Below are 27,106 nucleotides of genomic sequence, written 5' to 3'. Positions count from 1 at the left end.
GTGTTAGAAATGTCATAATAAATAAAACATTTGGAAAGCCTCTCACCCTCAATAATGTACTAAATGTTGCTGACATTAAAAAGAACTTGGTGTATGGCTCATTGTTGAGGAAAAATTGTTTTAAGATGGTGTTTAAGAGTGACAAAGTTATATTTTTTAAAAGTGATACGTTTATAGAAAAAATGGTATCTTTGTAAAGACCTCCTTAAAATGAATATAATAATCATTGTAACCAATTATGAGAATAATAATAAGATTATCTCTTCTTCTTATTTGCTTGAGTTTTATGATGTGTGGTATAACATGTTAGGTCACGTGAATTATAATTCTATGCAAATGTTAATAAACCATGAATTATTATGAAGTATTATTTTTTAGAAAAATCATAAGTAATTTGTGTAGAATCAAAATTCACAAAACTTTATTTTCAAAAAAATTAAAAAATAGTAGTGAATCTTTAGACTTAATTCACATAAATATTAGTGATTTAAAGTTTATGAAAACTAGAGGTTGAAGAAAGCATTGTATTATTTTTATAGATGATTGCATAAGATATTGTTTTATTTATTTGCTTAGGAGAAATGGATGGAGTTCTTGAAATATTTAAACATTACAAGAACGAAGTTAAAAATCAACTTAATAAAATGACAAAGATAATAAGAAGTGATAGGGGTGGAGAACACAAAGCACCATTTAATGAATTTTGTTTCTAAAATGTTATTATCCACTAAAACTATTATTTCTTATTCACTACAATAAAATGACATTGTGAAATGTAAAAACCAAAATGAAAATAAAAATTAAATAGATGAGCTTATTTAGCTTGTTTATATTTTTATTTTTGTATTTTTCTATGATTTTTAGATTTTTTTGACATAGAAAAATTAAATAAAAATGAAGGAAATAACGAAATGATTAAAATTAGCTAAAATAATTGAAAAAGATGTATTTTTTTGGATTTTTTTTTAATTTTTTAAAATATATACAAAAAATTTAGTTACTATCATGGGATTTTTTTTTAAAAAATATATACAACATGTCACAGGGCATAGTTACTATCTTTAAAAAAGTCAGTACAATACACAATCTCCTATGCTTATGCATGAATTGTTAGTGCATCGCTATTGTTGTTCTTAGCAATGACTATCTCCCTTAACATGTATTTTTATAAGGTGCTTATTTTCTTATCCATGGCTATCTTTTCAATATATCTTTTCAAAAGCATCCTAATTTTTTTTTTTTTTATCAATGGTTATCTCGCCAACCTATCTTCTTATAAGATGCTAACATTTCATGTCAATCATCTTTAAGTACTGACTTTTTCCATTAATGATAACAAAACAAAATAATCAACAACTCAATTTTTTAAATTACTTGCAAAAAAAAATAATTATACTCTACTCTCATAATTTATTAAAATATATTGGATCGTAAATAGACATAACCACAAGTTTCATTATTATCCTGGGAAACTTGTTTTTTCAAAAAAATACTAAATCTATATTCGAAGCACATATAATTCAGCCTAAGATACAACCAAGAAAAGGCCAGATGTACGACTTCATCAGAAACCAAGGCAGATCGTCCTTTAAAAAATAAAATCAATCGATAAGAAAGAAAGAAAAGGACCCTAAATATAATTCCCAAATTTGACCAGTGGTGTGATTTTGACGCCATCACAAAAAATCTTGATTTAGACACGTATAGGAGAGGAAATGAAGAGGACAAGCCTGCTTTCTTTTCCATCTTGTGGATAAAAAGGTTGGAAACATGCATGTAAGGCTGTGGTTTCTTCGCCCAGAAAATTGAGAGAATAAAGTTGGCAACCAGGAGAAGCAATTGCAAGCCGATCCATTGGTTTTTGTCTGGTCTTTTTCTCTTTCGTTGTCACTTCAAAATCATCCATATCTAGTTCCAATTCTTTATATTTAAATTTCTAAATGTTTATGGATGCATATCTATAGAAGCTAGTGATATGGATCCATTTCTAAATGTTTAGATATATATATATATATATATATATAAAATTTTCTCATGTAAGAATTTAACACACTCACGTAAAATTTGTTAGAGAATAATATAAATCATATACTAAGACCTTACCTGATAGTTTAAACTATTTGATTAAGATTGTTTTTTAAAATAGTATCAGAGCTTTGATAACCTAATAGTAACGAGTTCGAATCTCACTATCTTCATTTATTTGATAAAAATTAAACACAGGATAATATGAGTTTATGCAAGTTTCAAGTCCAAAAAGCTTTTACTTGAGGGGATATATTAGAGAACTTTTGCTTAAGCTATTTAGTTGAAAATGTTTTTTAACAAAACTAAAAAAAAAATCATGTAAAAAAAAAAAATCAATATATGCGTTAAACTTTGAAAGGCTAAAATAATAAAGATTTTATTAGACTTTTTAAAAAAAAACTAAGGTCTAATGTGCTCTAGTCAGGTGTTAGGCAATGACCGGTCCTTCTTTATAGTTTAGTTGATTTTCTTATATTTTACTATAATCTTACATGCCCAAAGATCTATATTGAAAGTTATAAAAATATAAATATATTATTAAACTTTCAAGTTCTAAGATAAAATAATAGGCATTAAAAATCTTAATACCAGTCTAAAACTTTTCATTACGACCCTGAGTCTAATGTTGCTGATAACCTTATTTATATGAAGGAAAAAAAAATCATTTTCCTTGTAAAAACCAAATACAACCAATTTACATTATAAGAAATTATTCATCAAAGATTATATATATATATATATATATATATATATATATATATTATATATATATATATATAGTAGTAAAACTATTGCATTTCTCAAGAAAAGTTATGGTTATGATAAGTCAAAATATATAGCCATGTTTGTAGTGGACTAAGAATTAACTAATTATTTTATAGCTAATGAGCAAGAACAGAGCCAGAAAATAAAATTAAAAGGAGCTAAGATTTTAATTGTTTTAATATTTGGATTAAAAATATAAATATTATTAGGAGAGAGGCTGAAAAACAATTTTCTTATAGGAACCGGGACTCTTATCAACCCCTTGTCTCTGCTATTTTTAATGAACATGCAACTTAATTCACATTAAAATTCTTATCCCTTCAAAAAATCATATCATACCCCATGTAAAAAAAAAACAAAGTGAGAAGAGTCCCTATATAAAAACAAATATTCAACAAGTTTTTGAGGATGTTTGTGCCGATTTTTATGTTTAGGAAAAGAAAATATACGAAACTTAAAAAAAAAGAAAAAAAGTATTCAAAAATGTTTATGAAGATTTTTGTGTCTTGATATGAAACTTGATAAATTAAACTAATCTCCAGCGATTTCTTTGAAATTATGAAAAGAAATATTGAAATATTGCCAACCACACCATAATATATATAAAAAAACTCACACCAATTTAAGTAAGCAAGCACAAGGTGCTGGGCTATAGCAAGTCAAAGACACACAAAGAAAAACAAAAATAAATAAAAGGCACTATGGAAATTGAGAGGGTGTTTGGTTTGGTGGTGTGATTTTTTTTTTTTTGTAAGATCTAGATAAAAAAAAACTTGTATTTTTTACTTTTGTAAGATGTGGTTTGTGTTTTAAAATAATTATATCTTTTTAAAAAAACCATTATATCTCTAAACTAAACACACACTAAAGTTCTCATCAATATCAAACACTATGAGTTTTTTTTATCAATTTCTAATAACATCATAGCTAAATTTTTTTATTAAGGTTTTCCTCAAAACAATGTAAAAATAAAATAAAAATCAAGCGAAGATGAATATGGATTTTGAACAAAATTATAAATTGAATTTTTTAAAATATTTTTTTTATACGTTTAACAAGTAAAGCCTTGGATAATTTTTATTTTTTTACTTGAGTTTTTTTGTTAAGTGGAAGCAATTTTTATTTTATAAAAGCATAATTGATAAATATACCTTACTTATTCTTGAAATCTTTTGTTAATTTAGAATTTTAAATCATAATTCAAGTGGCCTTAACTTAAATTGATTTTAAATAAAATAACCTAAATCTATTAAAAAAGGGCATCTTTGATTTAATTTCATTAATTTTTCTCTCCTAGCTAGCTAGTCACATGGCTGAAGAGAGTCACTTTCTATCCACTTGTGCAGAGTCGTGAGGTCCCAAAAGAGAATCAATCATGATACCACTTACCCAACGACAGGCTTGAAAATGACTCTTTTTTTCTTAAGAAAGAAGAGCTTCGTCGTGATGTTTATTGTTGTTTAGAAAAAGGTTTCGATTTCCTATTTATCATTCAAATAAAGAAAACGTAGTATTTAATTAATTTTTATTAAATAGTTTATTTATAAAGATAACTTTTGGTTTCTTTTTTATTGAGTAATAGACGTTTAGAAAGGTAAATTATATTTACAGTAGAAACATTGAGTATACACAAACCTTTTATTTACTCTGATTTGTTTTTGTATTTTAAAAATATTTTAAAAAAAAAATTAAATTTTTTTTTTTTTAAATTAATATTTTTTATATTTTTAGATCATTTTAATGCGTTTATTAGAGAATAATATAAATCAAATTCTAGGACCTTACCTAATAGCTTAAGCTATTGGGTTGAGTTGGTTTTTTGACAAGGTATTAGAGTCTTAATGACCAAGTGGTCACGAGTTCAAATCTCACCACTCTCATTTATTTGATAAAAATTTGATAAAAATTAAGCACAAGATAATGTGAATTTATGCAAGTTTCAAGTCCAAAAAAGCTTTCACTTGAGGGGTGTGTTAAAAATAATATAAATCAAATTCTGGAACCTTACCTAATAGCTTAAGCTATTGGGTTGAGTTGTTTTTGACAGCGTTGATATTAAAAAATAATTCTTAAAATATATATATATAAAATATATATTAGTTTGATACATTTATGAAATGATAAAATACTTTAAAAAAATCACAATTATATTTCCAAATAAACCCAAAGTGTTCTATATGTTTTGTGTTTTTTACAACACTATTTTAAACTATTTTGAAGTTTATATATCATTCTTCTTAAGTACTTTTTATCTTCTTTTTTTTCATTCGTTAAAACATCTCACTCTTATTTTTATTTGTAGAATTATTTATATTTAAAAAAACCATCCGAGTAATGAATTTCATTTTACATGTTACATGTTAAGTTTTTGTAATTTATTTTTTAATGGAAACCGAAAATTAAAAAAAAAAAATCCAACCCATTTTTTATGGCACAATGAAACATGGTAAAGTCATTTTTTATTATAAAAAAAATTTGAACTCGATACTTTTTGGGAAAAAAAAAAAAGATAATGACAATTGAACTATATAAAGTAATTCCTTTCTCTAATGGATAAGCATGGCCTACAAAATAGTTAATTACTCAGCAATTCTACTTTTTTAAAAATGTTATTTTGCAAGAAATGGTTAATTAAATATGAAGAAAATGATTTATGACAAAATTTCCATTATATAATTGAACATTTGAAATTGATTATTTTTCTTAAAAAAAAAAAATCATTTTCTATGTAAATTTACTTCCCTAACAAACAAAAAGTTTTAAAAAAACCTTTAAATTTCAATAAGCTTCCATAGTTACATACTAACTAGTATGAATAAAAATATATTCGTAAAAAACTCTAATGACTTGAAGTCGAGAGAAAAGTAATTTTTTTTTTTATAAAAAAAAATCTCTTTTCTTATCCATGCATTTCTTTGTTAGATTTTGAAAAAAAACATGTTAAAATAAAAACTTACTATGATCATGAAAGAAAATTTTAATAAAAAATATCATGAATTGCTATTTTTACACACATATATTAATAAAAATAAAAATGATAAATCTTAAAAACATCTATAAAAAATGTACAATAAGTTAATAAAAAAAATAGATATTCTATCCTTATTAAATATTAATGAGCAAATGTTTTAAAAAATTCTGCATTTTAGATTAATATATAATTATTCATAGAGTAATTGCTAATATTACCATAAAAATTCTAATCTTCTTGAAAAATATGACATAACTAGATAATTTTTCAATTATCATTTTAATAAATTTATTTCAAGAGAATTTTATTCTAAAAATTTAAATTATATATATAAAGTTAGAGTCTATTTAACAAAAAGATCAATTATGTTTGACTTAAAAAAAAAAACTCAAACACATATGGGCCTGGAAAGCTAGTACGCACGCCTACTTTTTTTTTTAAAATGAATAAATGATATGCCATCTTTTGTTTTTAAAGAATAGTTGATGACATATAATATTTTTTTTTTATCCAAATTAAAACCACCAGAAATGATCAGAAAGTTGAGGGTCCAAGTTTTTAAGATTCCAATAACTCTAATTTCATTTTGTTTTTACTTAAAAACACTCTAAAAACCTCTATATAGTTATTTTCAAGCTTAAAACATTATTTAATTGGTTTAACAATATAAATCAAATTGAATTAGAACAAAATTTATGAGTTTTGATAAAAATCTATTTTTATCGAACTTCTCTTTTTGAAATAAAATTATTGATATTAAAAATTAATTTTTTTTAACTGAAATATCACTAACCAAATACTTTTTCTCTCCTTAATTTTTTTTGATGATTGTCTTTTTTCTCTATAAACATCTAATGAAACTTGAAAAAAATGAATTTTGTGATTGAAATCTAAAAAGCTAAAATAATAGAGAACAAATAATACTTAAATCAAAAATTTATAAATCAAAGTGAAGTTTTATGCGTTTTTTGAATAGTTAAATTAAAAAAGGATTTTGTATTTTATGTTAAATATAATCCTTATTATTTTAATTTTTTTAATTAAGATCTAAAATTATATATTTTATAACATCAATTTTTAATTTAATACTAGAATATTCTTTGAAAATTTTTATTACGTAAGAGCATGTAAAGTAAAAAAATATATCTCAATACATAAAGCCATATTAATATAATTCACAATACCATTGTGCGAACGACTATATTGGGGGCACAATAAATGTTACAGCTACTGTTAGTTTTGTTTTTAATTTGGGTTGATTATATATATAAAAAAACCTCATATACTTATTGTTTTTACTTTAATTATATTCTTTTGAAAACAACATTTTACATCTTCTAAGCTCGTAACATCATAATACTTCACATCCTTACTCTTACACGTAAAAAAATATCAATAAAAAAATTTTATTTAATAATTATTTTGGTCATGTTTTTGTAAATTTAACTTAATTTATTTTGAATTATCATCACCTGAATATTATATTTTCATGTTGAAAATATTATATCTTGCACGCGGCGTAACAAAGGCCATTTATATAGTTTGGAAACCAAAAAGAAAAGAAAAAACAAGCAAATTACAACGATAAGTGAGAAATCAGTTCACAAACAAAAAAAGATGGAAGAAGTTGTCAAATGGACCGTTAAAGCGCCTAGAACCACTGCTAGGCTAAAGAAGATTTTTAAGCGTGGGACACGTAGGGTTGTGGCTTAGTAGTTGGAGGGACTTGTTCTCTTCTTTTATATTAGGGTTCAAGTTTCATTTATGTACGCCTGTCATCCTCGCAGTGCTTTACATGCTTACTGACCTTGCAGGATGTTCAGTGAGTTTAGAAATTAGTTATAATGCGCGCAAGCTGACCCGAACACCCCGAATTACCCAAAAAAAAAAAAAAAGATTTTTAAGCGTGGGGCTAACATCTTCCCTGAAAAATGACAGAAGATTCATGATAATTTTACATATATAGAAAAAGAGAAATGAGGTCGACATGAGAGGTGGAAAGATGGCCAAACCCTACCTCCATTATCAAGATTCCTTCGGACGGTTCCTCAAGAAGAAGAGTGTGCTTCTCTCATGCCTTAAGAGGGTCCCACAATTGCCCTTTCTCTTCATCGCAGCCATTACTGATGCCCCTCTCTCCTTCTATAAATAGAGCAGGGCTTGGAGATATAACAACTCATTAAGCTACACAGAGAACACATTCATACCCCGAGTCTTTTAGATCATCCATCTAAGCTTAATCAATCAATCATCATGTCTAGCGCCTGCGACACCTGCGACTGCGCTGACAAGACCCAGTGTGTGTAAGAATTCTTCTTCTTCTTCTTCTCCCCTTCTTCTGCAAACCAGATTAAGCAGTTCTTGCTTGTTTATGGTTTATATATGTTGTGCAAGCTGTATAATAGGTAGTTCATGTTTCTCCATGGCTTTCCTGCTTACATTATGCTAGCTGCTCTCTCATCCAACGCAATTTGTGATTAATTTGCAGCAAGAAGGGAAGCAGCTACTCTGCTGGCATCGTCGAGACTGAGAAGAAGTAACTTTCGCATCTCTATCTTTAAAGTCCTGTTGTCGCAGTCTTAATTAGCGTAGAGAGAGATGATTGAAGCTTAAGGATGCACTGATGATTAATAAGCTAGCAGAATGAATAATATATATAATATATTGCTTTATTCCTAAACATTTTTGGCTCGTCAGTTAAAGGTTGATAATGAAGGACATGGGAACACGATGCTAATACAATGGAGTCTAATTTGTTTTTGCAGCTATGTCTCCTCCGTAGTCATGGAGGTGCCAGCAGCTGAGAACGATGGCAAGTGCAAGTGCGGTACTGGCTGCACTTGCACTACCTGCACATGCGGTCATTAAGCAAGCACATCAACTACCATGTGTGATGTGGGATTGGGAGCTGATTAATAATGTAATTTGTGATAAATAATCTGTGTTCTTCTGTACTTGTGGGTGTGGAGTGAACAAACAAAAGTGTCCGTGAGTGTCTTTACTTTGTGTCTTCTTCATTGTTATCTATTGGCCATGTCCGTGGCCTCTGGTGTGGTTTTAATGAAGTATTATAATTAGTGCAGTACTCCGCTTCTCTCATCTTTCTAATCATTTACTTAACAACTATATCATCTCCATGGCTAAAGTAGACCTAGACTACCAGAGCAAGAAGAATATTGCAGAACTCGATTAATCTAGAGTTCATAGCCTATCAAGCGGTATGCTTTGTGATCAAATGGCATAAAATTTGATGCGTGAAAGCATAGCTTCACCACAGCGAATTACAATCGGATAGCATTACAATAATTATTCAAGTTAATTTGAGATCGTTATTGCTTAAGAAATCAGTTTTTTTCCCAGTCCACAATCTTGCAATCAACTCTTCTTCGTTGGGATCGTGTCAAGTTGTTTTTTTTTTTTTTTTTCCCTTAGATTTTCTGCTAATGCACACAAAACCTAAAAGATTCCACAGGAAATATGTCACGCAGCAATCAGAAATCATAAAAGATAAACCCAAAAGCAAAAGAAAGTTAAACTGGAAGAATCTAAACTGAGATCTCTGAACCCGAAGAGCAACGGCATGGCCAGCAATATGTTCAAGTGACTGCGAAAGAGAATACTCAAAAGGATCACAAGAAAGTAGGTAACCTGGCCAGCAACTGTTCGATCATACAACTAGCAAGGCATGCAATGATTAGTGGTCGTAAAAGATGAACAGAAGAAATCAGGGAAAGGGTTAGAAGACCTTTAGATCTCCTTATGATAAACTGTCAATAACCATCGTAACAAAAGCTGAGAAAAATATCTAACACCATTGATTAAGGAATATGAAGAAGGAATCATAAATGAATGGAAGACTTCAATGGCATCTTAAGGAATGGAATACATTGGAGAAAGGAACTTTAGTCTACCTGTTAAATCACAGGTACAGACAAGAATAAAGCATCGACAAAGAGATGAGACAAACACAGTATCAAGGCCTCACTCATGCATTTTGGCCATTTTCAATTGTTAGTGGAGTTTCAAAAAAAAAAAATGATTTAAGAGATGAAAAGGTCAAGCAAAGTTGCGGTTTTTAGCTTTATTCCTCGTATCTGTTCTATGCTCGAAGTAATATTCATTTGCCAAATGTTGAAGTCCTCACTGGACAATGAGTCTTAACCTATTTCACACAAACAGCTTCACCATTCTCCAAAATGCTGTCGTGTTTTAGTTTCTTAGTTTCAGGGCATGCCAGCAGTTCCTCTTTTGCTTTGATTACAGCAAATTCAAAGCAAAATCATTGAATCCTGCTTTCATATTCAGAAACAAGACACCGTCGGGTTGGAGACACGGGGGAAGAAGAATGGAATTAAGAACATCAAATTCAAAACAAAATTATTGAATCCTGATTTCATTCTCACAATTTTAAATCACTTACCATGCATTTTAGTTTTGTTCCTTCTTTGCCAACTCGTACTGTTCTAAATTCAAGGTTAGTCTGTGTATCATCTTCCCTAGAACTCCTCAGTTTTTTTCTTCTTGAGCTCTCTGGTACGACGGCATCAGCTTATTTGAGATCAACACAACTCTTATCCTAATTTGTTCCACGACATGGTAATTAGGGGTGACCAAGAGAACCACCACTGAAAGAAAAACAGTATAAATATAAACTTTTCTTCTAACTCTAAAGGCCAAGTCAAGCCCAGCCGCCCCCCTCCTCCAGGTTTTCTCTCTATCTCAGTTCTCGCATCTCCCCTTCTCTGGTTTCTTGTCTTCTCCAGTTTTAAGGTTCAAAGTCTAAAGAAAAAACAAAGGTATCTAGCAATCTTTAAAGGTATACTTTCTTTATTTTGCTCAATTCCATTCCTAAATCTCCATTTCCCATTTGGCCAATCTCATGGGAACTATTTGCTTACAGCTCTGAAACCTATCAAATTGAAGCTATCAAGCTCTTCTTCCATTGCCATCCACTCTGCTGGTCTGGTCACTTTTCCCTTCTACTTAGTGCTTTATTTATTTATTTATTAGTACATATATATAGATGCGTACACTAATTCAATAGATCAGATTCGTTCACTTTGTTTCTTTACATTACAGGAGCAATAGAGTCTGTTAAAAAAACATATGATGCATTATTGTTGGATGCTGGTGGAACACTTCTGCAATTGACAAAGCCTATTGAAGAAACTTACGCTTCCATCGGGAGAAAATATGTTTTTTTTTTCTTTCTTTTTATGCTATTACTCCTATTATTTACGTTCGGGATAATATGCTATTTCTGGATTGGAATGAAGTGATTCACAGCAGGGGATTTAACACTCAATAGTTTTAAAACTAAACGAACAAAAAATAATTAGTTTGAACCAGTTTTGGTTTTTAATTTAAAATAATAAAAACTTTTGGTTTAGTCTTTTTTTTAAAAAAAAAAAAAAACCAAACAGAATAAAAAATAATCGGTTATGCAGAACGATCAAAATAGTGCAAATACCATAAAGGAGGGGCATAAACTTATCACTTGACTACATACATAAAACGTAAAAGAAACATGAGAAGAAGACTGAGTTTTTTCCATTTTCCTGTTTCATCACTGAAGTTTTGGCAAACAATCTGTAATGTAGTGTACAAGCTTTGAAAGGGCATGAAAGATGACCTTATATGTCTTCCAGTTTGAAATTCTTGCAGTCAACCAACTATTTGAACTCACACGTGTAGATTTCTCTTCTTATTTTACCTTTTCCATTTTATAGCTAATGGACACAGATAAAGGAAAAAAAAAATAGGAGAATCTGTTCTCTGAACTAAATGACAACTAGCATAGGAAGCAATGAACAAAAAAGATAGAACTCGCAATTTATAAAACTCGGAGAATCGGTTCTCGATATTGACAAAGAAGATAGAACTGGCCTGGCATGCAGTGATTAGAAGCTGCAAAAGATGAAATGAGACGATAAGAGATGTTATTGTCTGAAGATGCGTTGTCCAAGTTAGACGTTCTAAACCAGAGTTATCCTCTCGGAGTTGCTTCTCAGCCCTTCGTCAAGCTCACTTGAGTTCAAGGGAGATCTAATGGCTCAAAAGTGACAAAGAGGATAATTCAGGTTGCAGCAAAGTTGATGAGAATGTCTAATTCTGGACAATACACTTCAGATTATAACTTTTCACTTCATCCTTGGCAACAATCAACATGTGTGGATAAGCTTGCATAAGTACGAGATGAGAGTCTATAAACTATCATCAGAAGTTCAGAACAATACATAACACCGTAATGGAATTTAAAGAAGGAATCACAAATGGGAGAGTTATTGGCATGTAAGGAATGCAATACATCAGAGGAACAACTTTCCTCTGCCTGTAAAATCACAGGTTCAAAAAATAATCAGATAACACTGACAAAGAGAAGAGACAACACAATATCAACCCCATCCAAGGATTCTGATCATTTTCAATTGTCACAGAGGAAGGAAAGAAATCATAATTCAAGAAGATAAAAATAACTGTACGTACAAAATGTCAAGAAAACCTGTGTTTTCTAGCTTTATTCCTCGTATTCAGTATGTGTAATTCCAAAACAAGTATTCTATATTCCAAAATGGTATTGATTTATGAACTAAACCATATCTACCAAGCTCAAATGTTAAAGCCCTCAGCACGGAGGCACAGTCGATGAGCCTCAATCCATTTTGCGCATGCAGCTTCACCATGCTCCACAATGCATTCGTCCCTTAGTTTCTTAGTTTCAGGGCAAGCACAGCAGATCTTCTTCTTGGGCTTTGATTCTTTAGTAGAATTTGTAATTACTGACACCTGGCTTACAACCGGGGCAGGGGAAGCATTTTGCAAAGGCAGTCCACCCATCACAAATCTGCAGAAAACACATGTAAGGCATAAAGAAATAAAGAAAGGAATGAAGAAAATCATTCAAGAGCCTCTACTCTATTTATAAACTCATTACATAGATTTTTTTCGTTGTTATAATTCCAATGATTATACAATTCACTAGGGGAGAGTTTTTCTGTTGTGAATAGAGAGACATCTATTTCTTCATTACTGTATTGCTTGTTGTTCATTACTAGCTGCTTGCAATTGCTTGGTTCATCAGATAAAAAAGAGGAGATTTTTTCTGTTGTGAATAGAGACATCTATTTCTTCATCAGAAAAAAGTGCACCTTTCCTTTCTGTCTTTTTGCCAATAAATGCCTATGCCACCTAGAGTCCTTGTTCTACAAATTGTCCAATCAATCAACTCCACTAAAACAATTCAATTTTTTTGTTCATATGTTCCATTGCATGACTGTCCTCGACCATATGAGATTTACTCATATCCCAATTTGTTTTCCTTCAAAGGGATCCCTAATCATCCTTCTAATGCAGCTCATAGCACAAGCAGTTCAGTATAATATCCGACTCCATCAAACAATTTGAAACACTGCCATACCATAAAGTGCTGTTTTGCTTCCTAAGACGGAAACTTAAGATCTGATTAAGTACTCCGTGTGCTAAATCAACAACATGAAAGGTTTGTTTTTGTTCATATTCCCATTTGCCCGCATAAAAATTAGACATTTGGCCAAAAATCTGTCAGCATTATACTCAATCAAACCGATGAATCTGATTCTGACACAGTCATGAGAAGCAATGGATCACAAAAGCCTAATATAAATGCACTTATATATGGGTTCAAGGGAAAGAGACAACCACTCGAAAAAGACACCCCATTTCTTTTTAAATCAAGGAACTTGACTCAACCAAGCTTCTCAGTTACCAAATTGAAGAAAGCTGTATAACACGAATATTTTGTAACAAATAGGACAGAAGGGACACAAATAATAAATAGCCCAAAAGTTGAACGAAATCACTTCTCTGGCCACTTTATCTGCTTGTGAACTTTTCGCAAACTTATTTTTGTGTTATATAGCAGTACTCTATGCAACTGACTAACTATATACCCAAAATCAACATACAGAAATTAGAAACTTATAAAGTTCAAAATCGCGCTTCACCCAAGTTCAGAACCAACAGTACGAAAGCATCAATAACTTCAAGTAACCAAACTTCTTTTTTTAAAAAAATAAATAATTCATTTTCCTCGAGTAACAAAATTGCATTCTTGACTAAAATCATCTTCAAGATAAAACCATTTGAGCTTTTGATGACCTCTCCTCATAACAATTAGAATTAAAGAAAAAAAAAAGCAAATAGCAATTCTGAAAATGAACAAGAAAAAAGTTTATTCAAATAATAAAACCAGAAACAAAGCAAAACACTAAACCATAACAGACCATCTACAACTTAAAAGACAATAACGGAACAGATGAACACAAGGAAACATAGAAAGAGCAAAAGAGAAGAATAGCTACCGTTAGAATTTTGTCAAAGGTTTCAGGAGTTGGGGCTCTGCAGGGTTTCTGCTGTGGTTGAATGCTAGAAACTTCAAAGAGAGAGAAGAAGAAGGAAGAAACGGGTCCTAGACAAGAAGTTGTGGCGTTCGTGGGCCGAGCCTTCATGGTCCAATAACAGCATATACTTTTCTTTTTAACGTAGAATAAGCACTCGGATTGCGGCTGAAACAGAAGCTTTATTATTATTAAATTAATTTTTTTTAATTATTTTGATTTGATTATGTAAAAAATAAATTTTTTAAAAAAATTAATATATTTTTAAACTGAAAATATTTTAAAAAAAATAACCACACTCTCAAACCAACTAAAAATAATTTTCAGCAGTTTTTAGTTTTCCAAACAAATAAATTTAAGGGTTATTTTCCAAAAACAAAATTTTATTTTTGTAGGAATAATTATTATTATTATTAGAATGATAAAATTTCAGCATCGGAAAAGATAGGAAGTCCTATGATCGCCCTTCTTGATAACTCTTTTTTTTTTTCCTTTCACATTTGCAACAAATATCAAGATCAATCTTTAATAAATTAGAGATTAAAAACCTGTTTGTAATAATAATAATTTTTTAAATTATTTTTTACTTTAAAATATATTAAAATATTAATTTTTTTATTTTAAAATTTTATTTTAATATTAAAACATTAAAAAAAATATAAAAACACCAAAAAATAATTAATTTGAAGCAAATAAAAATAATAATAAAATAATAATTAAAAAAAAACACTTTTAAAACATAAATATAAAAAAGCTCAAAAAATATAATAATAAATAAAAACAAATTATTTTTAATATCATTATATTAAAATAATATAAAAATATTAAAAAATAATTAATTTAAAAAAAATTATTCTTGAAACGGAAAAGATAGCTCGAATAATATGATATTATATGATGAGAATTCATATAACATATATAACCAAGAAATAAAAAAATAAAAGTTGGTGTGACTCCATTTACAGTTCTTGCCGTTTGATTAATTAGACAAATCATTCCTCCCTCGGATTGCTTAACATGATCCTGGAAATGTCTTGGCATGGTTTTGTCCCAAACTTAAAGCTGCTGATGCGTGCAAATTGCAATATCAGTAAATCAAATAGACTTGAAAAACAGCAAGAAAACATTGCCAGGAAAGTAAGAGATGGCAGCAAGCGAGTAAACTTTCACATTTCTAATTATTATCAAATATCTATTTGAAGAAGGTTGATTTACAAATGCCATTGAAATTCAATACAAGAAGCCCACAGAGGCACCACAGCAAGTGCAAGAAACTTCTCAAGTTGAAGATTCTCAATTAAAAACAAAATGGCAGCCCCCAGATCTCATCTCCAGCTTTTCTTGGAATCCAAGCTTGTTCAAGATCCAATCAAGAATTTAAAACGCGCACTAACCAAGGATCCGATCCATGCTTTGCCTCCATTTCTTTAAAGTTCAAGATTCACCCTGTAATTTACAGAACAGAGCCAGGATAAAAGATCCCACTTGGCAGAATCCGTAATGCTACACCAATAACAGCTCAAATTTATTCGATGATGGAGTGGCTATCTGACCATTGTAGCTTGCTGCTAATCATACTTCTCTCTCCAAGAATAAACAAGAAAGAAAACCCAAGAAAGAGCCAATGCAATGTCACCAACAACAAGTCTAGGCAAATCACGAGCCAGATCTTCAAGGTTCCTCTCAAAGTAAATCCTCCAGAAAGCCATTGAAACATGTAGCAAGACACAACCTTTAGCAAAGAAACTCTGGAACTCTCTGTCCTTAACAAATGCCACCATGAACAAAAGGAAACCAATGGCAAACAATAGCAATCCAGAAAAGGAATCAGAGGTTTGGATCAGGAGTTGGTCATGTGGTGTTGAACCTTTAAGCTTTGTAGCTATTTCAATGCCATGACCAAACACAGTGGCCTCATTTGTGTAAAACATCATCAAAGCTCCACAAGTTAGAGCTATCACAGAATGAAGCATACATATCGGAAAGAAGCCAGAGGATCCCATTTAATCAAGCACCAAAAAGAACTACTTTCCCCTCTCCTTTCTTTAACTCTATCAGAAACAATGGTTCAACCCAACAAGAAAAGGCCTTTAACCATAGCTACCAAAGCACAATACAAGAAAAGAGTAACATCGACACTATTGAAAGAGCCCTCAAACCTACTTTTTTGAATGTGTGATCTTGAAGAGAGACGATCGAATCATTGATCAAGATTTAAAGCCCAGAATTTGATAGCAACCCAAGACTCAAAAACCAAGATAAACCCATTAATCAAGACCATAACTTGATCTCCCCCACCAATTGTACCTAGAAAACAAATCTTGAATCAAAGTGTCTTAAACAAGAAAACCCCACTTAAACCCCACCTCAAATTTCAATATATGACCCCTTTAATCCACCAAGAAAAGACTGGGATCCTAACCTCAAATACAAGATGTTGAGAGACAGATCCAGGAAACCCTTTTGCATCCCAAAACCCTAAAGCTGTAAACAAATTGAAGGGAAATGAAACAGGAACGGGGAGGGGTTTAAAAGGTAAAATTCTTGGTGCTGATCTGGATGTGACATTTTTGGGTGATATAATAATTGAGCTAAATTAATGGATATAATAATTCTGTGGGCTCGGACTTATTTGGTATGAGAGGCGGTAGAGAAAGCAATAATTTGGTGTTTGATATTCTTTTAAGTGGCAATCCATGGAGATTTCTTGCTCTCAATAATCCCATACCATACCTTCCTCCCATGCACAAATGCCTTTGTTTTTTTTATGCCTTTATTTGCTTCTTGTGCTTAGCAATTCCACATTTGTGGGTCACATGTTCCCTGGCCTACCCTCTACCCTTTGTGTTTCTAATTATCTTAAATGTAGAAGATAAGCTCTTTTTGGAATTTTTTATTTTTGCTTTTTGGAATTTAGAATCCATGTATCGTCATGTAGGAGGATTAAGTTCACACGACCTTTCTTCCTCAGAGAAATCTCCAGAGGGTGAAATAAATATAACTTCTATCGTGTCTGCGTAATTTTTTTTAAAAAAAAATTGATATGAACTTATTAAAATAATAGTTTTAAACAAAAGAAAAAAGCTAACCGGAAGTGTCATGACAATTCGTTGACCTAAACATCATCTTCGATGCATCTTATTAGCTGAGCAGCAAGTGTTATCAAATTTTAATTGATACTAGGAAGATTTTTTTATTCATCGAATTAAGAAAATTGTTTATAAAATGAACTGTAAGAGTAAGAAATAATTAACAGAAAATGAGAATCAATGCCTAAAAAGTGTGAACCTTTATAGTTTTAACTCGAACTTGCTAAAACTTGAGGTTGCTTTTAATTGTCAAAAGCGCTTTCGGCATGCACTTGAGAAAATGGATCCATAGAATACTTTTTAATATATCTCAAGCTGTATTGCTCTGTTCTGTATGCAAATCGAATGACAAAACCACATTATTATATTATCATCACAGAGAAGAAGCCTTCATTGTATCCAATACAGCTGTTATATTTTGCAGGTATACTTCATTGTATGTTATTTTAAGTGTATGGTCGGTTCTCACCATTTATTAATTTGCTTTCATGGAAAAAGAGAGCACTGGAACTTGTATCTTGCTGATAGGCCTCTCCTCTCCTCTCCTCTCCTCTCCTCTCCTGTGAGACCCTTTCATGTTATGTGCTGTCTGTAGGGTTGAAGGATAATCTATCCTTCCACTTTCAGTTCCTGCTTTTGAATTTAGTTGAGGATTTGATAAGAGTGGAGAAACATGAGATTCTATAGGATACCAAAATTTTCAATCTGGTATTGAGGTAAGAGCACGGATGAGGCCAGTTCAGAAATCTTCCTATTTACTTGAACAGTCACTGGTTTAAAAACATTCCGTAGGCCTGAAAACACTAAGATTCTCTCTTCTTACAAATGCCCTAGAATTAAACAACTCATTCCAAAACCTTGGAAGAACACATGAAGGAAAGAGATCAGATTCAAGCTTAGAAAAGCAGAATAAGCAGTGCATCTTAATAGCTCAAAAGAGAAGATGAACAACACTCCTAAGAACAAGGAATAGTCGCTCCCCACTCAGGATGGCACGGTATTTATTGTATAGAGGATAGAAAGTATATCTTCCATTTCTATAACTGGACAACGCATAAAGCCTGAAAGCTGACATTTTCAAGATACACAAGTGATGGCCAACGTAGAAAGTATATCTTCCATTTCTATAACTGGACAACGCATAAAGCCTGAAAGCTGACATTTTCAAGATACACAAGTGATGGCCAACGTAGAAAGTATATCTTCCATTTCTATAACTGGACAACGCATGAAGCCTGAAAGCTGACGTTTTCAACATACACAAGTGATGGCCAATGCATGTTCGTGCACCAAGTAAATGAAAATCAAGAAGCATTCAATGATTGCAGCTGGTGTGGACTTATTTGGTATGAAGTATTTACAACAATGAAAGAATATGAGATATCAATAATTTCAAACAAAATTTTGGTTGCTTTTGTTTTTGGGTCGTTCTAAATACTTCTAACCAAATCCATCTTCCCCGCGCACTATAATGAAAATAATAATAATAAAAAAAAACACCTACTTTTACCTCTCCTACAAAAAGGTTTGCTTCTCCCTGTTACCTGCAGCAGCCTTGCGGTGTTGCTTTGAACCAGATCTCCTATCTCTTCCACGCCTTGAATTTTTACTTGGGTTTCTCCCAGCTGAACTATCACGATGTAATGGTGGTGGATGTCGAATAACATGAGCAACTGGAGGTGGCATGTGGTCCAATAAATCTTTGTGGTAAGCCTGCAAGTCAAAATAAAAATCAAGTGCTGAGCATAAAAGTACCATAAACAGTCGCATTTTGTTACAGAGAAATTAATAGTAGTAGGATTTAGCATCCCAAAGCATAGGAGTTTTATTTTTTAAATCCAAGTTAATTATCCCCATTAAAGATTGTTTTTATTTGATCGCTCCTGCTTTTAGCATCATTTGGTCAAAGCATGCTACCTGCACTCCCAGGAAGGAATTTAGCCTCAAATGTCACTTGTATGGAGAACATGATAAAATGCATGGAGTAACCACATTAAACACCCAAAGAAACACTTGGAGGATCAAAAATTAGAGAAGGGATCAAAGACACCCATAGAGATCAGTCTCGTGCACTGTAAAATAGTAGCTGGACAGCTTTGTTCAATACACTGTTGTCAGAGGATCCATTTAGTTGCCAGAACTGTGTGTTTGGGAAACAAGGAACATTTGAGGCTAAAATCAGACCAATAATAAATAAGACAAATAGGCAACATAGAGCAGACCAATAATAAATTGTCATACTTTCCTCTTTCAACAGAGGAAAGAGGAGCTGCTCAATGTTAAACATGGAAGGAAAAAAAATACATAAGTTAATATAACAATAAAATTAAATTCATTCAGCTTTTTTGGCCAACTTCATTAGAAAAGTTCACTTATAAGGTTCATTTAGAGCAGAACAATAACAAATTGCTTAGTTTTAGATGCACTGGTTTCATCTCCCCTGATAATAGAAAGACAACACATAAACATGTACCTGAATCACAAAATTACGCCTCTCACAATCCAAAAACATATTGATGCTCCAATCAACTTTAGCCATTATTTTATCCCTCACAGTGGAGAAGCTTAACTGATCTCTGGCAGTAAACCGATCAACTTCATTGAACCACAGGCAGGTAAACAGATTTGTGATGGGAATATGTTCCCTTATGATAACACAACCTTCAGGAACATCTGCAAAAGGTCAATCATTGAGCAGAAAACATAAGAAATACAAATCTTCAACAACATGAAGCGCGCGTGTGCATGCGCACATAGGATTATACACCTACCACTGGTTATTGGAAGCTTGGCCTTGGAATATGGCGATAAACCCTCTTTTTTATAAAATTCAATCTGGTAATCAATGGATGAATTGTCACACTTTCCTGCAGCTTTGTTAGCTTCAGCCTCTTCAAACACATCAAAGCGATGATAGTGTCTTGAGATTGCAAAACTGGCATTTTGCTGCCACAAGAATCTGAACCAAAGGACAGCTCGGGTATGATTAAAACACATAGATTATGCAATTATACTAAAACTATCTACCTATTTTCCCTGCTTGGAGGCCAGAAATGCAATATGCATGAAGATCTATATGGTAAATGCTAACACTAAAAAAATGGTCTTAACATGAGTCAACATATCCAGAACACATTGCCAAAGCATGAGTTACTGTAAACCAACAGAAAGATGATATTCCCATGTTCCAAGCAAGAAAAGCAGTTCCTTTTTTGAATGCTTTAAATGAAAATGTAGGTGATCAATAACAGTGTAATAATGTTAACATTGCAAGACAGCTGATAAAAAGAGCATACGGCTATAATTATATTTTCCATGCATTTTTCCAGAATCCCATAAGTTGCCTATTGATGGACCAATGAAACTTTTGATGGTTCATAACTTTTGAAGTGATGCCATGTTGGGACCAGAAATTGGTACAGTGACAGATAACAGAAGAAAATGAGTATACACACACAGGTACAACAAAATTTCCATACATCTCAATTTGAAGATACCAGAAAAATTATAAAAAAAGATGCACTGAATTCACAAGCCATTTTACATATCTGAATGACTCCATTCAATGACCACTTAATTTAAGCACAAACAATATACCTCTCAAGAACTTGATATGGATCCACAACAAGCTGGAGCTTTCCATCTATCCATATGGAATACCTAACATTAGGCAAGAGCCTGTGCAATAAAAGCTTTGGAACCTGTCCATTTACATAGCACAACGACAGCATCCATCACTTCTTGCAGCAACATTTTAGGTTTTCAGTAATTGAAAAGAAAATGACTTGAAGGATGAGGTACTATTGAATATCATAGCCCAAAACAAAAAGGAAAATCTTTTAGATTAATGTATCAACAGAAATTTATTCAGGAAATTCTGCCATGCTAGGATTAGCACCAAAATTGAAATTCCTTGAAGACTCACCAAGAGATAAACAGAAATTTGCTAACAAACTGATAGCTTTGTTTTCAATGAGCTAGCAGAGAAGCAGGAGAACAAGGGGAAGAAAAAAAATTAAGAAGAAAGTGTGATGCAACCAGCCCAGGTTTGGATGCCCAAGGAAATTAAAGAGAGAAATCTGAAAGAAGCAGGAAGCAACCAAACACATGCAAACTGACCTTTCCATTGCGTCTTGCATCAGTGTAGGGGATGTTATGGACGACAATAATCCTCCACAGTCCGATCCTCATATTACTATCTAGGGCACTGGAATTCTTCAAATATGTTTCTGTCTCTTCATCAATAAACATATAAAAAGGAACATTTTTCCTAGCTGCTTCACTAACGTGCTTGGGCTGTTGTATTATGTCATAGTTCCCTGGGAAAGTGCAATGATGAGGAAAGTAGAAAACATGGATAAAACAAGAAATCTTTGCAGAATGTCCAGTGCTAAACAGTACCAAATATGGCTGATGCAACAATGACCTCGTGGAACTCTTCCAATTTCATCAGGTCAGCTTCATCAATATCAAATCCAGTCTGGCGGCCAGGTCTATTTCCTTTAACAAATCTGATAAAAAATACAGCCAACAGAAAAATGCGTGTTTATAAGAAACAAGTTATTCGTATTTGTTACAGGACATTGTATAATAACGGAGGACAGAGATCATGAGATCCATGCAAAACAGTGTCTTCAATGCTTATAATTTTACAGAAAGATGATAGGTGAGAAGGACTCCTACCCACAGTGCACTGTCATCGCCTCTTGTATATCAGAAGATTCATTCCTCTGCTTTAGAGAAGGATATCCACCAAATTCTGAACCTCCATGTGATTCAATTTTAATTGGGTTTTCATCAACAACATATGTCAAGTTGCGGAGCACTGGTGATGCAGATGAGGAGCATGGAATGCTAGCTCTAGCTTGCTCTGCAGAAATGTAACATACTGGACAAGCTGCATAACAAATGAGTGACAACAAAGTAAATACAACACCAACAGAAATAAATTGCATGTGAGCATTTTTGTGCTTCAACTAAGAGTATAGATTTTGGCATACTTTATACAAAGGTATTGAGGGTTATTTTGTATCAATTTACAATTGAACATGCAAGAGGTCTTCTGTACCAAACACTGATGAGAAGGATAATAACATTAATTGCAAAAACATGCCAGTTTTTTCTGTTACAGAAATGTGAGAGCACATTCTTGGTGCAAAAAAAATTATATACATGACTTTCAGTAACATTCAGGCCAGAAGTCATTTTTTACTTCCAAATGACACAGATGTAGCAACTCAAACTTATGGTCCAATCCAATATATTAATAGAATGATCATAAAAACAAGAAAATAAGGAACACTTCAACCAAAACAACCCAAAACTTACGGCGTGGTCCAAACCGTCGTCCACCAGAAGGAGGGGGAGGAGGGAGAGCAAACTTGTGGCATGGATGGTCCAATATGCTATTAGCTCTAGAACGACAAGCAACAGAAGGATGGCTTAGTATATCACTGTTGTCAAAATGTATACTATCCATTGGTCTAACAATTGGACTTGTGGTTTCTGGGGCATCCAAAACACAAAATGCACATTAGTTATTGCCTCAACCAGTCTAAAGCAAAACAAATAGCAGTAAAAATCCCAAGTATTTCAGGACTTTGACATCATCAATTAAATGCAGAAAATTAACTTGATAACAGAATCTTTCATTCTGATCAATATTTGTAATCGATTGATTATCTCCTGTTTTAAATTCAAGAAGACAACTTTGTCTTCGTATGCTTTCCATTCAAGATTGAAAATAGAGAGAGAGTGAGAGAGAAGAAGACTCTCTGGCTGTCAGCTTTCCTGTCAAGGATTGAGCACAGAATGAGAACTAATAGAAACAAGGCCATTACCTCCTCCCCCCCCCCCCCACTGCATGATTCAGCTGCTATCAAGACATGGACTTAAACATTCCCATTCAAACAACAGGAAAAATTAAAAGATGCTCATAGATTTAAAACACTACTACATTGTATCTTTTCTGTTAATTATAGAATAGTCATCATGAACTAATAAATAGGTGCCTAAACTATTCCTTTGTTAAGTGATTATTTCCTTGTAATTAGAAAACTTTCATCCTCCTGTAACTCAGTGCAACAGTACCAAAATATAAGGACAGGTAGAACAAAAGATTACATAAAACACTCAAACATTTTACATCATAGGAAAGGACACATGTTTGAACCATACCTTTGCTAACTGTAAGGGAACCCCAGATGAAAACTAGGAGAGCAAGTGCAACCAAAAGCAACATTGCAACTCTTCTACGCCCCAAGCACCGGCAAACAACCAGGAGAACCCGCTCCTTGTCCCTTGAACTCGCTGGCGGCATTTTCGAAGATTGTTTTCGTGCAATAGTTGATAATTTTCCGTAGCAAGGCAATGATCCATAACTCCCCCTTTGACCGAATGACCCTCCATTCATTGTACCTCTGGACTAACAATAACTCTACTTCTCATGTCACCTTTTCTCCTATACAAATCATTCTCTCTCAAAAGCCAAAACCCGCTTCTCTCCTGATTTTTAATACCTACAACTCTACTTCCCCTCTCCTTATGCAATGCCAAACCAAAAGAAAGAAACCCTCTGTTTCCTCAAAATCAGGGTCTAAGTCGCAAAACCCACCAGCAACTACTCCTAAAAACAAAACCCAGTTTTTATATTTCAATCAAATCCCAAATGCACTAATACCCATTTATCCTTTCAAATAACGAAAGGAAATTCAATTCTTACCTATCTGTTCTAATAAATCAAATCAATGGAATTCCATGGGAAACTGATTCATAAGAGAATTATGATACCAAACTAGACAAAACAAAACCTCAACATTAACAAAAGGCAACCTACAATAGCCAACAAAAGAAAGAAAAAGTTTTAGAAATGGGTTTGACTCCGAAAATGAGATTTGAAACCCAACGAGGGCGAGATTTGAATTCTTTCTTAACTTATCAAAAATGGGTTTTTTTGTTCATCATTCTGTTTTTGCAGGTAAATTATCTGATTCTGACTCTCTCAGTGTGCGCGTGCGAGTCGTCTTCTTATTTTCTTTCTGGATACAATGTGTTTTATATTGTTTTTGCATTTTTTATAATATTTAAGATTATATTAGTGGTGGTTTTTTAAAAAAAAAATTGTTTAAAAATAAATTAAATATTTTAAAATTATTTTTAATATTAAAATGTCAAAATAATTTAAAAATATAAAAAAAATTAAATTTAAATAAAAATAATTAATTTTTAAAAAATATCATTTATATTTTCAAACCGTTTTTACTAAAACACGTGACAACTAAAAACAAGATTTTTGTATTGTTATTGTGGATTCTTTGATAGTGTTAAATGGATTTCTCTTAAAACCTCTTAACTTAATTTTTTATCTAATTTGAATTTTAAATTAAACCATGTGAAGATTAATTCGAAATGACTTGCTTAATTTAGAAAGTTCAAAGACAATCTTGACAGCTAATAAAAAATCAGTTTTGTTTAAAATTAATTAAAGATAACATTATTATTTTTAAATATTGAAATGAAAATATCTTGAATCGACTTAAGCTAACTCACTAAAATCATGATTCAAGGTCACACACCTTATTGATTTTAATAATTTTATATTTTTTTAAATTATCTTTTTATTTAATTATATGATAACAAAAATATATGCATCCGGAAAAGAAACCGAATAAAATTATAAAAAATCATTATAAATTGTTAAAAAAATATACATTTGCTAATATTGTAAAAAGACTAATATATTTTTTTTGGAAACAAGGTAAAAATTTAAAGGCATTTAATAAAATAATATCTAAAATATTTTAAATTATTTAATTTTACAAAAATTAAATTTCAATCAAAAAATAAATTAAAAAGAAAACTAAAAAGTAGGCCATATTCATGCCTTTAGACTCTTTTTTAATGAGTTAAAAAAGGAAGTAGATGATGTTTTATTTGTGAGTTAAAATTTCACCCACCAAGAAGGTGGTCAAAAATCAAGCTAGGATTTTTAGGACCTAAAAAATTATATTTTTAATTCTTTTTCTCTCAAAAGTACTCTTTAAACCTCGATAAATCTATTTATCAACTTAAAAACCTCTAAATCGACTCAAAAGTACAAAAAAAAATATTTATCTTAACCTTGATCTATTTTTTCTAATAACATGAAAGCTCAAAAATATCTCAATGACACTTTTTATGCCAAGAAAAACACTTCGACGCTAAATTTGACCTTTTATCATAGAAATCTTGTGAACCCACTACTTTCTCCCTCCATAATTTTCCAATGACTTTTATTTTTCAAACCCAAGAATTGGAATGTGAATTAAATAAAGTTTTATATCAAAACATAGAATTGTCAGACTAAAAGGGCAAAAACAAAAAAAACCAACATGCAAAATATTTTGAAAAGGCACTTATGAACATAAATAACCAAAATCTACCCTCATATGTAATATAACATAAATAGCCAAAATATGCTCCTAAAAAAAATCCCAAATTGATTTAAAAATTTAATCTATTTCTTCTCTCCTGTCTAAGAACACAAAATACCATAAAAACTAAAGCCTAGTCTTCCATATCCAATCGATTTGTTTTCTCTTTACTTGTGATGTGATTTTGCCTAAGTTACAAGTTATAAATCAATTATTCTTATCTTTTTAAAAAACCCTATAAAAAATCCCCCAAATTGATTTCAAAATCTATTTTTTCAATCCATAATTGAAAAGTTTATAAAGAAAAAAACCTAAATCAGGTTTGAAATTAAGATTAATTAATGGATATGCAAATTTTGATTATGATGCCAAGCTTTCCAATCCAAGTGAAGTTCCAACAAGACCCAACTCAATTGCACCAGCTTTTGACCAAAAAGTTATTGATAGACAAAAAAAGAGTTGACATCATGAAGAATTAAAGGAGATGAGATTAGCTATAGCTACAACTTTTTAAGAGAACATCAAAGATCCGCTCACCAAGGCAGGAGAGACTCCTAAAACTATGGTTAAAGATATCATTCTTCTTACTTGTTGGCCTTAAATTCTTGCAATTTGTTTGACAGGTTTATTCACTATCAGATGTTCATGTTTAGAACATTTAAAAGAGCATGGGATTTCTTGTTACCATCATTCAAATTAGCTATAAACTTGAAATTGTTGTTGATTGGCTAAAATATGGCATTTTACTGGATTTTTGAAACATGATGAATGTTTTGTTTTTTATATATAAAAAAATATTGAGCACTATTTATAGGGGTTGTGTTGATATTTATGGAGGACAAGATGAGTTTGGTTAGTTGCGCTCATATTAGGCATGTGTTGTTTCACTATAGATAAGGGATGTGGTGGATGTGGTGCAATCACGCTAGCTAGATAGTGTTTGTAAGCAATAGAAAAAGGAAAAAGGGAGAAGAGGTGGCAACTACAGTAAGAAAGAAGAGATGATAATTTTGTAATTTTAACACTCGATGGCTCTTTAGTCATTAATTAGAATATAATGATAATCTTATAAATAATATAAACTATTTTGTTGACTTTTTTTATAAGGATGTAAAGTGTTATACAACTTTAAAAATTGCTTTGACCCATGATATAAATTGTAATTTCCAAAAAACAATGGAGACAAAGTGAGAAAAATTACTAAACTATAGGAGTGTCACGGTAATTTTTCCTATTAAATTACTTTTATGAGTTGGTTTGTAGCTAACAACTTAACAATTTAAGTTAATTATCTATCTATTTTGTAAGGTGAGGGATCCTTTATTGAGCCCATAGAAAAAATATATATATAATAACACTGCTCCTTGACACAAATACAATAAGATTTCTTTGAAATATGTGTGGATGTCATTGGTAAATTATTAAGAAGAAATCTAAAGTAGCTGATTGTTTTATTATTCATACAAA

At 31.5% G+C, this 27,106-nt stretch overlaps 3 protein-coding genes and 1 long non-coding RNA gene across 4 annotated transcripts; 1 reads left to right on the top strand and 3 right to left on the bottom strand.

The window, feature by feature from the left end:
- The first annotated feature begins 8,627 nt into the window (after positions 1-8,627).
- Positions 8,628-11,064, top strand: LOC140954515 (uncharacterized). The gene is made up of 2 exons (XR_012167867.1): positions 8,628-10,724; positions 10,844-11,064. It is a non-coding gene; the product is annotated as an uncharacterized lncRNA (long non-coding RNA).
- Positions 11,065-12,147: 1,083 nt separating this feature from the next.
- On the bottom strand, positions 12,148-14,259 carry LOC118038166 (cytochrome c oxidase copper chaperone 1-like). Its single transcript, XM_035044479.2, has 2 exons — positions 14,104-14,259; positions 12,148-12,608 (listed from the first exon to the last, which is right to left on the bottom strand). Exon 2 carries the CDS (start codon positions 12,599-12,601, stop codon positions 12,374-12,376), a length of 228 nt encoding a protein of 75 aa, XP_034900370.1. The 5' UTR covers positions 12,602-12,608; positions 14,104-14,259; the 3' UTR covers positions 12,148-12,373.
- Positions 14,260-15,292: 1,033 nt separating this feature from the next.
- LOC118038177 (uncharacterized) lies at positions 15,293-16,952 on the bottom strand. The gene has a single exon (XM_035044493.2). The coding sequence runs from the start codon at positions 16,140-16,142 to the stop codon at positions 15,708-15,710; it is 435 nt and encodes a 144-aa protein (XP_034900384.1). The 5' UTR covers positions 16,143-16,952; the 3' UTR covers positions 15,293-15,707.
- A 1,574-nt stretch (positions 16,953-18,526) lies between these two features.
- On the bottom strand, positions 18,527-24,240 carry LOC118038183 (probable hexosyltransferase MUCI70). The gene is made up of 9 exons (XM_073405544.1): positions 23,406-24,240; positions 22,557-22,733; positions 21,912-22,125; positions 21,630-21,739; positions 21,348-21,547; positions 20,826-20,929; positions 20,000-20,187; positions 19,702-19,901; positions 18,527-18,941 (listed from the first exon to the last, which is right to left on the bottom strand). The coding sequence occupies exons 1-9, from the start codon at positions 23,638-23,640 to the stop codon at positions 18,744-18,746; spliced, it is 1,626 nt and encodes a 541-aa protein (XP_073261645.1). The 5' UTR covers positions 23,641-24,240; the 3' UTR covers positions 18,527-18,743.
- Positions 24,241-27,106: the final 2,866 nt, after the last annotated feature.

This window comes from Populus alba, chromosome 1 (genome assembly GCF_005239225.2).
Source record: "Populus alba chromosome 1, ASM523922v2, whole genome shotgun sequence".
Classification (NCBI taxonomy): Eukaryota; Viridiplantae; Streptophyta; class Magnoliopsida; order Malpighiales; family Salicaceae; genus Populus; species Populus alba.
This window is presented reverse-complemented; position numbering and strand designations above follow the sequence as displayed.

Bases quoted from the DNA above. Each gene is read 5' to 3' on its own strand.
- LOC118038166 (XM_035044479.2), bottom strand. From the start codon at position 12,601: ATGGGTGGACTGCCTTTGCAAAATGCTTCCCCTGCCCCGGTTGTAAGC.
- LOC118038177 (XM_035044493.2), bottom strand. From the start codon at position 16,142: ATGGGATCCTCTGGCTTCTTTCCGATATGTATGCTTCATTCTGTGATA.
- LOC118038183 (XM_073405544.1), bottom strand. From the start codon at position 23,640: ATGAATGGAGGGTCATTCGGTCAAAGGGGGAGTTATGGATCATTGCCT. The intron at 22,126-22,556 runs GTAAGTTTTGGG...TTTGTTATGCAG, and splicing joins ACGACGGTTTGGACCACGCC to CTTGTCCAGTATGTTACATT. The intron at 20,930-21,347 runs GTCAGTTTGCAT...GTAAATGGACAG, and splicing joins ATGCAAGACGCAATGGAAAG to GTTCCAAAGCTTTTATTGCA.